Source organism: Scomber scombrus, chromosome 20 (genome assembly GCF_963691925.1).
Source record: "Scomber scombrus chromosome 20, fScoSco1.1, whole genome shotgun sequence".
In the NCBI taxonomy this organism is placed as follows: Eukaryota; Metazoa; Chordata; class Actinopteri; order Scombriformes; family Scombridae; genus Scomber; species Scomber scombrus.
In genome coordinates this window covers 10,927,292-10,941,325 of record NC_084989.1, presented here as the reverse complement: position 1 = coordinate 10,941,325, position 14,034 = coordinate 10,927,292, and the positions used below count along the sequence as shown (strand labels likewise).

The 14,034-nt window shown below is 38.7% G+C and overlaps 1 protein-coding gene across 4 annotated transcripts in view; it reads left to right on the top strand.

Moving 5' to 3' along the window:
- Positions 1-8,489: 8,489 nt before the first annotated feature.
- tpk1 (thiamin pyrophosphokinase 1) overlaps positions 8,490-14,034 on the top strand; it is a 63,015-nt gene continuing 57,470 nt past the window's right edge. The window contains exons 1-2 of one of the 4 annotated variants that reach the window (XM_062441112.1): positions 8,490-8,529; positions 11,605-11,695. In XM_062441112.1, the coding sequence (XP_062297096.1) occupies positions 11,653-11,695 (43 nt within the window). In that variant the 5' untranslated portion in view covers positions 8,490-8,529; positions 11,605-11,652. The other 3 variants (XM_062441116.1, XM_062441113.1, XM_062441114.1) reach the window with 3 other exon arrangements.

Sequence of the window (14,034 nt, the reverse complement as noted above, 5' to 3'; positions counted from 1 at the left end):
CAGGTCCCCGCTCTGTACCCTGATACTTTTTCCGCATACATTTGGGCGGCACTAACCAGAAGATTAGAGACCTGATCTCAACACCAGAAGATTACCAGTTCGAATCCCCAGACAAGCTGTGAAAATGTGTATGGGGAAAGAAGGGAAGCACTACTTTATCCAACCTAAAAAAGTGTCATTTAGGATTGGCCTTGGGCGAGGCACTTGACCCTCATCTTCTCTACTCAGGTTCCAATAGTAAACGTCCCGAACTGTATTTGGATTTAGCAGCTTCTTAGTATGACAGAAGTGTGAGTGCGAGTGTGAAGCAGAGCATCGCTGAAAAGGTGAACACACTGTGAAGACATTCTATAACGTAATAAAAACCTTCAAAAAGTAGGATTTTCTGAGTTTTGGCAAACAGACTTACTATCATCTGTCCGGCCCATGTTCTGAAGTATAATCCAGATGTGGAACCATTCTTTCAATTAGTTTTACTTAAGGCATCCTGGAGTGCAATAGAGACTGGGGATTTGGACATTGGAAAATCCTAATGGTTTGATTATGCCGAAGAAAATCAGTTTGCCTTAGTGAAGGAAGCCAGCTATTTCAATAGGAACAATGTACAGTAGCTCAAATCCAACCCAGAATAGATACAAATATGACAGTGATGGTTCTAGTCCACATCATGTATTGTTTGTTTCACCCCTTTCATCAAGAAATCTCAAGAAAAACACAATTTCTTTAAAAATTGATTCAAAAAGTAATTTTTCTTCCCCTCCTCTGCTTGCTCTCTCTTTTACAGTAGATTATTATTTTTTACATTGAATTTACTATGCAGCCACAATGTGTGAAATCATGTGAAATCTAACTGCTGGTCTTTGCTTGTGTTACTTGCCACAGAATGGTGGAGACATTTAGTGTAGTAATCATAAACAGACAGGAAACGTCAAGCAACTGAAGTAAAACTTAAGTATACATATGAGAAGCACAATTACAGCTGCTTTGTATTATATAATTTTTTTTGAAACAATAACAATGCATTTGGAGTTTTGGAAGTTTGTGAGTTATTGATCACTTTAAACATATAATCTTCTGTTGAGTTTCCTCCACAGTCGGTTAAAAAAACGTAATTGTCAGTTCTCAGATTTGTGCCCCTTAAATCAATGTCAGATCGATTGAACACCAGTATGCCCGTTACACATGAACACTACCAAGCATTGCAATGGTATATTACTCAATTGCAACTCGGCCCAATGTCAGCAGAAGTAATGTGAGACATTGCACACAAAAAAATGCTCCGATCAAAAAAAGCTCTCCCGGAGGAAGGAAAAATCATGAAAAACAATATGTTTCCACAACAACACCTGTGAGAATCAGGAAACAGGCAAGCAAAACTTACATGTACCCTTTTGTTTTCATCAGGTAAAGTTTCACTATGATCAGTTAACTCATAGATCATTTGATTCAAAGTGGTTGTAATCAATGTTTTTATAATAACAATTTATCATATGATTGTGTGTCATGTCAGAGGCTCATAGTTATGAACCTACAGCAAATTATAACAGCTCTGCAGCTCCTCTCAGATTTATGGAGCTTTATAGCTGGCTTCAGGTCATTGTTTAGCTGTCTGTATCTTAACTTTTTTGGTTCACTTTGACTGCACTCATAGCTGCACCCATTGTACTCTCCCTGCTCATCACCAAGCAGCAAACAGACACAGTTTGCGACTAGCTGGTTAACACTGTGGAGTATTTAGCAGCTAAGTAGCCATTTTTCCCTCGGGTGTTTATGGAGACAGAGCTAAAAGACCATGAATATTAGACTTACATTTAGCAAGTTGACAGAAACATGACTTCAAATGAATGATGTGTTTGCTTACCATTTTGCTCTAAAAAGTTTATGTCTGGGTTGTGTTCAGCAATTGTTCCTGCTGTCCCAAAATGGACAAAAAAACGTTAATGCAGAGGTACATCTTTGAACTTTGTTGGTGCGATTACTTGACATAACATCACACACTGTCTGAAGCTCGTAGGTGCACCTTCAATTAAGATTGGGATTGGCTAAACTGGAGATTGTTAGCTGCTTATCTGTCTAATCAGGAAAAGAAAAACAATATTTAGAATGATCCTATTTTTTATTAAACACCAGTGAAGGTGAAAAGGGGGCAATCTTTGACTGAAGGCTAGAGTGAGAGATTTGGTTGATTGTCATGTTATAGTTGTCGTTACGTCAGAAGGTTTCGTAAGAGAAACCTTCTGAAGGAGAAAATAAAGACGAAACATTTAACCTGATCTCACAGAAATACGTAAAAGAAACATTAGAGCCAATGGACTCTGCAAATATTCCTTCAGAGAAATAGCGGAGAGTCAGAAGACACATTATGCATTAAACTGATTAATTCATTGTCAGAGTTTCTGTTGGTCTGTGTGTTTAGAGAACACAGAACCCAAGAGACCGGGCTGGCGAGGGAGAGAAAGATCAATGGTGTTTTAAAGGAAGGAAAAAAGAAGAATGAAGTAGAGATCTACGGTAACAGAAGAGAGAAAGAACGAGCAAAGTGAGATCGAGTATGTGTGTCAGTGAGATGGTGTGGGGGCATATATTTGAATAGATGGCTTTTGATGAAATATGCAAGACAGTGAAAAGAATAAACAATGCATCAACTCTCAAACACATATACTGCACCAAGATAAATCAATATGCCCTTTATCACATATCCGTTTAGTATTGATTTTCATGATATGAGATGATGTTCCTGTTTTCCTTATATGACTTTTTTAGATAGCAGCAATATCCTGCTTCCCAAGTTTAGTTTAAAATGAAAGCATTGATACTTTATAATTTCAATATCAGACAATAATTCAATTAATGTTGAAGTAGGAGTTCAAAACTACATATAAATAAATGATACGATTAATTTGATTAATATTTTCCAGCTCTAAGTTACCCTGCCACACACACACACGTACGCACGCACGCACACACACACACACAAGCACGCACGCACGCACGCACGCACGCACACACACACACACACACACACACACAAAGCAACAAAACTGAGAAGACATCACAAATCCATATTGTCAGCAGAAGCTCATAACCATCTCTGACAATGAAATGCAAACAGTCTGACCTCTTCTTCCCACTATATATACAGTATATATTGCATTTCACAGGCCTTTAGATATTGCCCCCAATGACAATATCATTTCAAGAGAGAAACACAATTACATTTTCTTCAACTTAAAGGCTGCTGAGATCATCTTTTTCTGCACTGCCCAGGACCTAACCACTCATCTCATCTTTATCTTGTGTATCAACCAAGAGGCTAACTTGGCCTCAAAACTGAAAAATCAGTGACACGCTTTGGTCTTTTTCCAAAAGGAATACAGTACATACGCCTGAATACGCCTACCCAAGGTTTCTCTTTAGCCGTCAAACTGAGGACAGTGCCAGATAAAACATATGAGCCTGTAGGCAGTAAAATTACTGTAATGAAACTATCAAATATTTTCATGTTGTTCCCTTAAATACACTACAGGTTTTTTGACCAATAAAGGAGTGCCAGTGCCCTCCTGCCACTTGTGGTCTTGACCAGGTGTTCACATTTTTGAAAAACGGAACTTCAAATAATCACTAAGTCATGGGAAAGGAAAATAAGACAAGATAACACAGATTGATCTTGATCTCTTCTGCCACATTATCATTTGCTCTGTGTATTTCTTTACAGGTGTTCAGTGTTCTTACAGGTTTAAGCATTGCCTAAGCATCTGATCAACATCAAAGTGTTTGCTGAACTGTCTTCCTGACCTTCTCACATGCTGTGTTCAAGCCCTCTCTCTGCATACATCAAAAATAACCCATGCGCATACAGTAGCGCTGAGAGTGAGGCCCCATTTTGCTTGCCAAACCCTAGTTAATGCTCGTATCTGCACCACAGGGAGCTCCGAAATCTCCTCCCTGGTGGCATTACTGGGCACCATCTGCATCATCCCTCCCAGCGCCTGGCAGGGCCCACAGCAGCTCCCCATGAAACCCTCCAGCAGTTTCTGAGAGGTCAGTACAGTTACTGCTCTTCTTTCTCTACCCCGAGGTGACAGGTTGTGCTCCAACTTTGAGATTTACACAGAAATATGCCATGGGGTTGTAACACTCACTAATGGAAATTTTCAAAATCTTTTTTTGGATGACTATCTCCCACCTCAACCCCATTATTATGCCTTAAATCTTGTAATACACCATCCACTAATGTATACCTTAACGGGTGCCAAGCCTTCAGGACAGATATGTACAACTGGAGGCCCGAGTGATTAATAACCTACAGCACCCATTTTTGGCTTCATGAGAAAATATGACTGTCCAGCACTGAGCTGTCAGCCCCAGTCCTCTCACTTAGAGCACATCTGTTGGCCTCCTCAAAAGATAGGAGTTTATTCTTGCTGCTGGAAAGGTGCCACCTCACACCCAAGGCCAGTCTTTATCCATGTTTCAGGACAGGTAGATAACGGACACCAGCCTTCAGGCGATGATATTGTGACCAAAAAACAATTCCACCTGTCTCCACTGGAATACGACAGGAAGCCTCTGGGTGGATTATGCACAGCGAGGTAATGCCACAGGGACGAAGCTGCCAAGTTGTTGATAATTACCACCCATGTATTAGAGTTAAAAGAGTCCAATCACCTGGAATATGCTCTCCTTGTTCTTATTGACCCATTACACAGAGCCCAGGTAAACTTATAGTAATTTAAGCCCTGTCTCTTTTTACTGTGGGCCATTTGTTAGCTGCGAGAAAGATACCCATCCAAACGGCACTGTGTTGTTTTTACCCAAACTGAACATGGCAGGAGACTCCACTTCAAAAACAAGTGCAAAAGAGCATGTTCTCCATTGCCCTTATGTCTTCTTCATTCCTAATTGAAATGGGTCATCGTCATTGGCAGTTAAAAAAGAAAAATTACCTACTTAGCCTTAATTCAGCTGTACTTACCCCTGCAACTACTTCCTCAACAGCAACCAGTGTAAAGAGCTGACCAAACTGAGTAGAACTGCAAAGAGTAACTTATTCTATTCAGGCTTCTCTCTACCTGTATCAAAACATAAAAAAACCAAAAGAAACTGACATTGAATGTTGCACGAATACAAAACCAAAGACGAAAAAAGAACAGACAGGGAGCTGAAAGCAAAGGAGACAAAAAGGGAGAAAAATTGGCAGCAGGGACGTGAGGTTAAGACAGATAAAAGAAATAAAGGAGAGACAAAGAGAGAGTGCATTAGTGAGAGAAATAAAGACCAGGTGAAAGAGAAATGACAGAAAGGAGTTAAGGTAATGATAGGGAGGATTAAAGGTAGAGAGACTGCATAAAAGGGAGAGAGAGTCTAAATTTGCATGTCAGTGTCTCTATTTTTTGTTGTATTATCTGTCATGATAACAGGTGTATTCTGCCGGGGGTGAGCGGGGTAATGTTGTGACCCATTTATCCGCTTATATACGATATTAAATTGAACAGAAGACAAACATACTTCACTGTGATGTGACCTTGAAGAGAAAATGTCCACAGCATTAGCTCCTCACAAGATGTTCTGAAAGAAGGTGGGAAGAAATGGTCGAGCCTGGTTGTCTCCGCTTTAGTAACATTGGTGTTCGTGACCTAAAGTTAACTCACTGTTTCAGGCAAGTGAGATTCTGATGTAGCAAATAATGAAGGTAATTAGCTACACAAGACAGATAGACGAAACCTAGAGACAAACCTCAGTGTTCTGAAAAAGATAATTAAAAAGCAATTGGCAAGAGATTTTGATACACTTCTATTATTACCTTGCACACTAAAAAGAAGAAAAAAAGAAAGAAAGACAGCAAATGAAGGCTTTGCTCAGGATCACTTTTTCTCCCTGTGGTTCCACTATCTACCAGCTGTGAGAATTTTCATGATTTGCATTTAATGTGACTCAGTTGTCTTTTATATTCTGGTTGAAGGACTTTGTGACATGGATCTTGAACAGAAATCATGGGGAGAATGTGAAATACATATATTAAGGTACATATTAAGTTAAATATTAAGCCTTTTTTATTGTGGTGCTCTTTTTCTACATTTACTGTGCTAGGTTCTCTAAATGATTTAATTTTGACATCTTATTCGTCTCTGATCACGTCATACGCTGTATATTCTGTATCTGCATGTTCCAACTTTCTATTGAAGTTTCATGATGTTTGTACTGAGTGAAATATTTAAACACAAGACTCCATGTTTTTTCATGGTTGCATCATTCCATCAAATGGAAATATCATGGATGTCTTATGCATCATTTTATACACACTCCCCAAGAATTTAGCCTGAAGTATTTAGAATATGAATCTGTGAGTGTTAACCATGTTTAGTTGCATGAAAAGAGTTTGTAATGACTGACTACAGATGCAGTGGCAGTGAGATTTAAGGGGTTAAACATTTCACACATTCATCAATCTTCTGTTCAATGTAAGGCTATGTCACAAGCTTCCTTCCTTCTATAAGACTGCTGCAGCTGCATTGTGGTCTTAACCTAGTCTCTTTCTTTACTACCACCACTGACCCACTTTTTCTTGCTAACCTCTGATCAGCCTTCAAATAGTCAAAAAAATTATAAACTATTTGGGAATTCCAAACAGAAGGCGTAAGGGGAAGCGAGCTGATTAGCTCTCTGAGAAACAGCCAAGACAAATGTTATAAGAGAGAACGGTGTAAAAAGAGGAGGAATGGAAATAGATAAATATTAGAAAGAGTGATGGACATCGAAGGTTACGCTAACTGGATAGGTGCAGAGAGAAAGAGAGAGAGATCGGATCCAACATTCAGCTGGTGTGGCCTTGTAAAAAAAAAAATCCCTGCCAATGAAGTGTGCACTCAGCCTGGAATTTATTCATAGATGCATTTATAATGCATACCCAAAGAATGAATGAGTTCCCATGCATAGCACGTGAGCGCATGTGTGTTTGGCCTCTACGTCTGTGCTAAACTGTGAGTATGTGTGTGCATGTGTGATTTCCTGTCTGGGAGACAGGACAAGTGCTGATTGATGAGGGAGCGTTTATTTTAACGAGCCTCTGGGGTAGATTCACCTTGAGAGTGATTTGGTTTCTCACTTTACACTACTTCTCCCGCTGTCTGAAGATATCTGAAGCATACACCATCAGTTTATACACACACACACATGCACATACACATACACACACACACACACATACACACAGACGTAAACAGTGTGTTTTTTGCTCCAGTATATAGTTTCTGCAGCACTGTACTGTGAGGGTTTTCTGATGTGTCTGTGTCTTGCTGGGTATGTGTGTCTTTGTGTTTGCACTTGTGAGGATAAGGTAAATGACAACATGTGTGTATCTGTGTGCTATAAATTACTGATTGTAGACCTTTGGATTACCCCAAATCATTTGTTGGATCTTATTACCTGTCTTTTTTTTTCTTTGTATTTTGCCTTTGACGTTATTTCTCATTATTTCTCATTCAATTATTCAAATTTCACTCATATTTTAAACTAATTGAGTCTAAATATAGTGGTATCAGCCAATACAGTACCCATCCACAGGTTTCTACAACTGACTGATTCAGGATAAAATAAACAACATGGCATTAGTGTCCTCAGTAGAAGCAACAGCCTGATTTTAAGTGACTCACTTCAAATGATTGGATTTCAATCCTTTTGTTATTATCCCACCTTTATGTGACAGAAATAGTTAGGATGATTATCCTTCTTTTACATACTGTATGTAGGCCTACTACCCCATGAAAATGCATGCAGCACACTGTCTTGCACACCCTGAATAACAGGCACACAGACTCAGACAGGGCTGGTAAAAACTTTATGGATTTTTTGATGGTCCACCGGCCCACCAATGTGGCTGCCCACTGGGATTTGTTCTTGTATGCCCAATGGCCAGTAAACCACTGGAAGCATCTAATTGTCTGACTGTTAATGCTCCATTTAACTACATCAAAATTAAACATAAAAATAGCTTCCTTCAATAAAAGTCCAATCACGTATGAATCAGCGGTGTTAATGCAGATCTGTTTTGGGTTTTCTTGACATTTTAAAGGTTTTAAAGTTCACATGTAGCACAAATAACCACACTAAACATGTACAGGCTGCTTTGTAATATTCCTTTTCAGTCTGAATATTGGGAGACTTTTGTTGTTGGTGATTTAATATTAAATTGGACATCTGCTCACATTGTAATGGGGCAGATAATGATGGTAACAGTGAAGAGTGAACACCGTGATTGAAACAGTCTCTCTTTGGGATAATTTCCACTGAATGAAACTTCGAGTGAGATTAAACCATCTCTCAATTTGCAAGAGAGCCTCCTTAAAAACCCCTGGGACTCCTTTTGAGTATCTCAAGCTTCAGAGCAATGCACATGAAAGCGTTGTTCCACTTATGGCCTCTAGATGTCCCCATAAGAAATTCCAGCCACCTGTTTCGGTCTGCTGGGTCGCTCCTTTGCACGCACTCGTTGACTGTACGCGGCACCAATGTAGGAAGTCGCTTCATTCAGTAAGTTTTTATTGAATATTTATTAAGTAAAGAAATGACAATATAAACTTTGAAGGCGGTGTGTTGGCAGTGAAAGGCAGCGTTGGTTTATGTGTTGTTTTCGTTTGAAAGACAGTGTTTTACCGTAGATCGTTTGTAGGTAGACGGGCTTCACATTTTCACACCGCTGCAGAGAAGTGGTTTAAATGTTGTGCAGCTACATATCCAGCCGCTGGTGAGGATGTCACACTACAGTTTTCAAAGGCAGACTTACTTAATATGTGTCCCGACACGTTCAACGAGACCGTTTACTGCTAAAGAGGCTTATAAATGTGGTTAATGAAGCAGCAGTCTCAGCAGTGGGGTAAAGCATCATGAGCTGCTTTCATCCTGCCTCAGGTGATGTGTGTACAACTGCGACGAAACACCTGTGTGTTTGGGATCCGATTGTGTTTCACAGTAGCTGCAAATCAAAGGACAGGGTCACTATTTCCCAAGCCTGTCTTAAAACAACAGTCAGAAGCCCAAAATGAACATTGAAATCATTTTATTCTTGCAGTAGGGTGGATTAGGGTAATATGGGACATTGACTAATGTGGGACATCTACGCTCCAGTGCATTTATCTCTTTTTCCATTAGATTATTTTAAAGCTAACTAGTATATGCCTACTGTGTAAGTTATATTGTTTAAAATTACACGTGAACATACAGGCTGCTAGTTTTTTAACCTAAAAACTATGGGTTCACACATTTCATAAAGTTTTGACAGATAAGGCTGCTTTCTATAAATCAAAGTATTTCTAAGCCTAAAAACTAGTGTCCCTGATTACAAAATCTCCAAATTCAGAAATGATTTGGCATGAGGAATATCTATATATGTGCCATTTTCCGTTTGAGTACCAATATCTAAAAATTGTCTTCTGGTTTAACAAGGAAACGTCTCAGGGATTTCATAATGATAAGGTAAAAAAGTCAGAATTGCAAAAAGTGTCCCACATTACCCTAATCTACTCTAATCACTTCTCCTGTTCACGTTAACCATTAGAGGATCCCTTCATGATGCAGGTATGTGATGGGAAACAAAATCCTCAAGTTAAAAGTTTATCTGAATTTAATATGAAACTTCAGCCACCCAAGAGTCAAATCAAGTAGATATATTTCACCGTTACAGTCTTTTAGTGCCAAAGTCCATTTTTTTGTTACTACACTTCCTCCACAGCTCAACAGGGAAACACTGTCCGAGGAAACACAAAGAGGGAATGTGATACTAAAAAGACTGTAAATGTGACAGATATCCACTTGATATGACTAACCCAGACTGCTGAAGCCTCATATAAGCTTCAGATCAACTTCTAAATAACTATGGACACACTGTAGGTATTGGCCCCCATCACTAATACTGAAAGCAAGTTTAAAGGAGATATTTTCATAGCCAGTAGTATGAACATGAGGAAGCATTACTGTGAGGAAAACCTCTTTCACTGTTCATATGAGAGATGGAAATGATGTACTGGTTTTAAAATCAAATAGGGAGAGGTTTTTCAGTAAATAAATGCTACACATGTATAGTATTAATAATATAACAGTAGCATTTTGCATTAATTTACCACTTCATATAATGCTAATGGTGTTTTTTAACCTTTAGTTTATGACAGTAAACCTTTAGGTTGTGGGCTGTTGGTGAGGACAAAACTAAACATCTGAAGACATCACATTGGGCTTTTAGAAACAGTAATCAACATATTTTACAGTTTTCTGATAATTTATGGACCAAATAATGAATTGATTAATCAAGAGAATAACTGACAGTGGTGAAAATGATGATGAAAATAACTGTTAGTTGCAGCCCTTATAAACAGTTAATCGAATACATTTTATCTCTGGCAACTAAAGTCCAGTCAATTTGCCAAATGAATATAGTCCAGTGTAACAGTACTTTGATCAATAATTAACATAGTCCAGTTGTCTTGGATAACAAGGATTGGCTGTGGCATGTGTAGGTATGTGTGGTTAGGGATAATGATTATTTTATTACTGAATGGTAGAATAACCTGGGGTTAAAACTTTAGCAGTAACTGACTTATTGATTGACCAATAGGCTGTTACGCACACACAGTTCTACACTGCCAGCTGGATTTTAAACCCAAGAGGTGAGCAAGGTGTGCCGAGGCAAGGTGCATTACTTGATTCAAGTTTTTTTATGTGTGAAATTAGTAGAAAAGATTTTAAAGGGGAACACATTGCTATACATGCACAGCATTAACCAAAAGGTTGAGAGCAGTACACAGTAGTATCTGAAGTTTTGGGTAAATTACATTTACTTACAAAATGTTTTGTTTTAAAAAATGGGTATTAACATATCATTTTCACATGAGATTTTTTGTTGTTTATACTTTGTTTTGCAAGATTGCTGAAACTGTTGTGTTCTCTGGCATTTAGCCTTTTGACAGGTCATGACTTTTTGACTTTTTTTTTGTTGCATTGTCTGATTACGAAAAGATCTTTATGCAGTAAATAGTCATATGATTGATTGCTCCCTAACACATTTTAGGTGCTGCAACTATTTACATAATCAGTTGTTCTGCTGTTTAATTTCTCAATTAATAGATGTCGGAAAAAATGATGAAATATGCTTATTATATGTAGTTAAAGCCCAATGTGAAATCTTTATTAGCTTGTTTTCTCCAAATAAAAATCCAAAACCCAAAGATATGCTGTTATTATAGGACAATGAAAGGGAACATCTGAGAAGCTGAAACTAGCAAAAGTTTGGCATTTATCATAATATTTGCAGATTAATGTGTCCATGTCGATTGTGTGTCGATTTACTAATTGATCAGTTGAGTAATTGTTTCTCTCTGGGTTTGTTTCCTCAGTTTCACAGATAGTGTGATGATTGTGCTAAAACGTCTGTGGTTGTCCTATTATTACAAAGCATGTGTGCATGGTAGTATCCAATCTGATATAATTGGCATAGAAGACGTTTGGTGGTAAACTGGGATGTGTTGGGACTTTATTTATTTAAAAAAAAAAGAAAGAAATGAACAAAGGATAAAAGCAGGAAGAGAAGCAACAGTGTCTGTCCTACTTTTTCAGTTCCAGGTGAGTCGGTTGATTGAAGATAGGCTCTTGTGGATCCCAGCCATGAATGAAGAGTTGACGCCTTTGGACTGCCTGCTGCCGTCAGGTACCCCCTTTCTTTTCTCTTTTTTTAATACTATTTTTTTTTTTTGGGGGGGGGGTTTGCCTTTATTTAACAGTGGGTAGCATGGAGGCCGAAAAGATATAGGTAGAGAGCGAAAGTGAGTCCCTTGCTGGAATTGAACCAGGGATGCTGCCTTTATGTGGCGTGTGTCTTAATCACTCACCTACCAAGGCACTCCAGGTACCACCTTTCAAACAAACTATTCCCCGGGTGCAAACACACATGCACAGAATCAATCAAATACACAAGTGCATAGGGAACTAAACACGATGCTTGCGTGTGTGGGACACTCGTACACAGACAATAAGTATGCATCTGATCAAAACACTTGTCACACTTGTCTTCCTCTCTTTGCTTCTCCCACTCACTGTGACAAACACATAAACAGTCTTGAGGGAATTAAAACTCCAAAACAAATCATTGGCACTTTCATGACAGCAGTGCGTATATGTATGAGATGCACTTCCATGTGTTTTTTGTTTTTTTGTTTGGCTGTGTACATAATGAATTTTTACTGAAAGGGGGCTTGATGTGTTTGCTGGTAATGTTTGCTGTTAGAGGAGAAGCAGGCTTTGAAGAGGCATTTTGATTATTGAATCTAGCTCCTGAATAAAATCCCTGTCATCATATAAATTCACTTTGTTCCACCACAACACTGGAAAACAAACTTCAATCTGACATTTAACTAAAAATCCTCCCGTTGTACGTTTATTCTCTCTTCTCCAAAGTCACGTTTATGTCACGAGATTTCCCTAAAGATGATTCAACATATCATGTATTTGTTGATGCTCTAAAATAAATAAATAAATAAAGTAAAAAATACAAGCTCTCCTGTTCTCCAGATGGTCAGCACTCACTTGCCTACAGACTTGAGGAGGAAGCTGGTTAAATCCGCCTTTAGCCACAGCTCTCAGGTCAAGGTTGGTGTGAGCTCCCTGGTGATGTGTGAGTGTCTATGTGTGTGGAGGAAGGAAAGCTTATATGAGCCTATGGGCAGGTTTTACCCAGAGCTGTAAAGGTCAAGGGGATCGTACAGCAGTTTGGCCTGTATCACAGACAGCAGGCACATGTATTCCTCAGTGTCTGTCTTATATTACAGCTCCATATCCATATTTTTTCATTATTACTTCATTTATACATCAGTTATGTAAATCTGAGATCTATTTGCTGAAGTGGTAATTTATGACTTGCAGGGAAAGCTTCACCAGCTTGTATGGATTTCTAAGGGGGGGGGGGGGGGGGCTGGGCTATCATTGGTTAGAAACAATAGATGCACTGTGTTTCCAAATTGGATTTCTGTGTGGGGTTTCAACACCGGCTAGAAATATTGTCCCCACAGAAAGATAAAAATAGAGAGCTTAAGAGTGAAGAAAACCCACTTTGTGTCCCTAGAAAGCTCAGCAATGTCACAGCTTTCGCCTCTCTCATCCTTTTTGGACTCTCTGGTTACAAAATCGATTACAGTTGAGCTGGTTTTATAAACACACAGCATGAGGTACAAGTATTGATATTCTAAAAGTATCTTAGTAACCTCTGATGTTGCATTCCAGGAGATACTTTTGTTGTAATTTGGTTCGTACACTTTCCTTCAACCTGCCATTGCTGGGATGACATAGTTAGGGCTTTTACTGGTGCACATGTGCAGTGTATTCTAAAACAAATAATATATTGTATGTTTCATTGTCGTGCATTACTCTCTTCTTGCTAACCTTGACTCTGTCTTTCTCCTGTTATGTCTCTATTGATTGTTTTTGAAGGTTTTGAGTCACTGAGATCCTCGTTAGTCTACAAAGGCTGCTGTAATTATGCTTGTGTATGTACACATTTTTGTATACTGTACTTGACATTCTTGCATGTCTGTGTGATTTGCACAGAACCGCTGTTGATTTTATATGCCTGCACACAGGGTATGACGTTTTTTAAAAATGTGAACATCTACCAACCACTGACAGACAAATGTTCAAATCCACCAGCCACTCAATTGTAAATCATTATTTTGTGCCCGAAATCTACCAGCCACTTTCATATTTTACCAGCATTTAGCTTATGGTTGGTGGTAATTTTCCATTTTGCCTACACAGCTAGACAATCAATAACACACAAAGGTCAACATCTGTCAAGAGACACTGACTTCTGAATGGAAGCTATCAGCAGTTTTGAAGCATCCACTGAAACAAATGTTTACTCAAAAGTATTACATGCCACACTCTTGAGTTTGCTCCCTGTACAAATCCAAGATTTATTTTAAAGATTTTACAGGGTGTGCAAATAATCCCCCGAACGGCTGCAGAACAGACAAAATCTGCACACACACACACACA